Source organism: Montipora foliosa, chromosome 3, assembly GCF_036669935.1.
Source record: "Montipora foliosa isolate CH-2021 chromosome 3, ASM3666993v2, whole genome shotgun sequence".
In the NCBI taxonomy this organism is placed as follows: Eukaryota; Metazoa; Cnidaria; class Anthozoa; order Scleractinia; family Acroporidae; genus Montipora; species Montipora foliosa.
In genome coordinates, this window is record NC_090871.1 from 17,987,187 (window position 1) to 17,989,686 (window position 2,500).

Consider the following 2,500-nt stretch of genomic DNA (forward strand, 5'->3'; position numbering starts at 1 on the left):
TCTGTTTCCTACGAGCCTTGTCAACAGCGGTACAACCAGGTACAACATTGATTAGGGGGGAGAGGGAGGGGTATCCCTGAAAAGTACTTTTTGGACTATTTTTCTTTGAAAACGTTAACAATAAAAGTGTCGTCGCCAGTGTTCTCTGTTGGCAAACTGTCTCAACTAATTTTGTCGCCGATTGTAGGTAACCTAGATAAGCGACCTAACTCTCCAGAATTTCTGGTATACCAGTGGGTACAGCATCCAAGCCGTGTGACAGAGGTCGTAGGTTTGAATCGTACCAGGGACTCCTACTTGCTGTTCAGCTGTCGCTTCACTTGTTTTGAATCAAAACTTGTTCATCAAAGCATTTACACTTCTCATTTCTTTTTATTGTTGGGTCTTCAGGATCGTGCAGTCGGTGGTTTAAACGAACAGAAACTCAAATATGCACATTTAACAGAGCACATCAGTACCCTTGCTGAAGTTGTGAAGACCATTAAGCCAACTGTCATCATTGGTAAGAATTTAACGTGATTGGTAAAGCACTTGGCTTCAGTGCGGTGCAGGAGGTGGTTGAGACCTGGGCCCCGTTTCTCGAAAGTCCCGAAACTTTTCGGGTGTCACAATTTCCTTTGTATCTCAAGAACGGAGAGGATTTAAGTCGTCAAAAGTTTACAGCCATTGTTCTTTTTGTTACCTTGAAAGCATGTTAAAAGATCGGCTTTCCAAAACAAGCGGTTGCCAGTTTCACAAATGGCTTTTCGGGCCCGAAAAGGTTTTGGAACTTTCGTGAAACGGGCCCCTGGCCAGATGCTAAACAGATTACTCTACCGGTATAATCGGTGTGCGACATGCAATACTAGATATGCAACCCAACAAACCTTATATAAGCCACACGTAAGAACGAACACTGGCAAGAAGATGATTTCATATAAAGAGATTGATTTGAACGCGTACACTTTTTCTAAAAAATACCAAACATTATTTACTGTCTGAGCAATACTCAAAACAACTGCATGGTCTCTTGAAACTAAGCATTATCTTTCGCTCTGTTTACAAAACTCCCCTTTTTCCTTGAACTTGTCCGCCTTACTTTTCCTTTATTTTCCTATTTTTAATCTTATTCCTCGCCTGTATATATAAATGTAACATCGATAGGTAACATGGGGATCAACTTGGAAACCGAATGGTTTATTTGGCAACCAGGTCTCAGACATTTGTATTTACATAGACACATCATTAGCAAACGTAAAAACTTTGTAACTAAATGAAGTAGCCACGTCAAGAGGAAATAAAAATTGTGTTGTATTGCATTGCGTTGCGTTGCGTTACATTGCATTGTATTGCATTGTATTGTGAGGACTCCATGTGAGGACTCCATCCACCTGGACAAACCATTAACAAACCGCCGACTTTTGGTCTGACTCCTACGTAACTACACAGGGTAATCAATGCTTGTCGCCTTTGATCTTCGTCAGGTGTTGCTGCGGTTGCTGGCGCATTTACTGAAGAGATTGTCAAGTCCATGGCTTCCTTTAATGACAGGCCTGTTATTTTTGCTCTCAGCAATCCAACCTCTAAAGCAGAGTGCACTGCAGAACAAGCGTATACTTGGACTGATGTAAGCAAGTGCTATCCCACCTGCAAAACATCATTTCAGTGCCCCTTTCCTGTGCTTAAATCTTCAGAAATGGTTTCATTGGATTCAGGGTAGAACGCAGGTGAAAAACGCTCAGTTTTTTAGTTGCTGGTGACTTTGTGACAGCTGATAAGGATTCATCTGATTGGCTGAGAGAGTGGCACCGGATATGTTGGCCCGTGGCGACTCGTTGAATGCACAGAATATGCAACACCAGTTTTACAACATCTGTAGCAAGTCGAACTAACGCGGCGATTGACTTGTTCGTATTAATTGTCAATACGAGAACAGACGCTAGCGCTTTTCTGTTGTTCCTTCCGCTTCTTTTTGGTACTTTGAAATAGAATTTTCCTTCAAATTCTTGAGATCGATTCGATCAAAGTTTAATTATATGCGGCCTTGTAACGGAGAAATAAGGATATTTATCGAAGTAATGTCCCAATTTTAAAATCAAGTTGACGTTTTGTTTCAAGTTTGCTGTACACCCTTACTGCGATTTTCATAATTTTGCACCATCGTCCAAACTGCGTTTTGGCTTCCATCAATCAAATGAAATCAGTTGATGCGTGACATAACCTACCTAGCAGCATCTTTCGTTCCCACGATACAATCTTAGATTCGAACTCGACACCGATGGAAAGAGATGGGATTTGTACGAATCTTTTTACTGAATAACCTCTAAAAGATATCATAATGGTATTTGAGTTGTGAACAAAACAAAAACTCCAATTCACTTTCCGGAGGAGGAGTAGATCTCCCCGGCTATGATCGGAAATTTGGTTGATGGAAGCCTAGACGCAGATGCTTTCTGTTGAATAGCCTTGGTTGTTATTTTGCAGGGCAAAGCTGTGTTTGCTAGTGGCAGCCCTTTTTCAC

The 2,500-nt window shown here is 41.4% G+C and overlaps 1 protein-coding gene across 2 annotated transcripts in view; it reads left to right on the forward strand.

Moving 5' to 3' along the window:
- LOC137996955 (NADP-dependent malic enzyme-like) overlaps positions 1-2,500 on the forward strand; it is a 16,707-nt gene that overhangs the window by 12,341 nt on the left and 1,866 nt on the right. For both annotated transcript variants that reach the window (XM_068842611.1, XM_068842610.1), the window contains exons 9-11: positions 391-502; positions 1,464-1,606; positions 2,464-2,500. The exon at positions 2,464-2,500 is cut by the window's right edge and continues 137 nt beyond it. In XM_068842611.1, coding sequence (XP_068698712.1) covers positions 391-502; positions 1,464-1,606; positions 2,464-2,500 — 292 coding nt within the window. The remainder of the gene's footprint in view (positions 1-390; positions 503-1,463; positions 1,607-2,463) is intronic.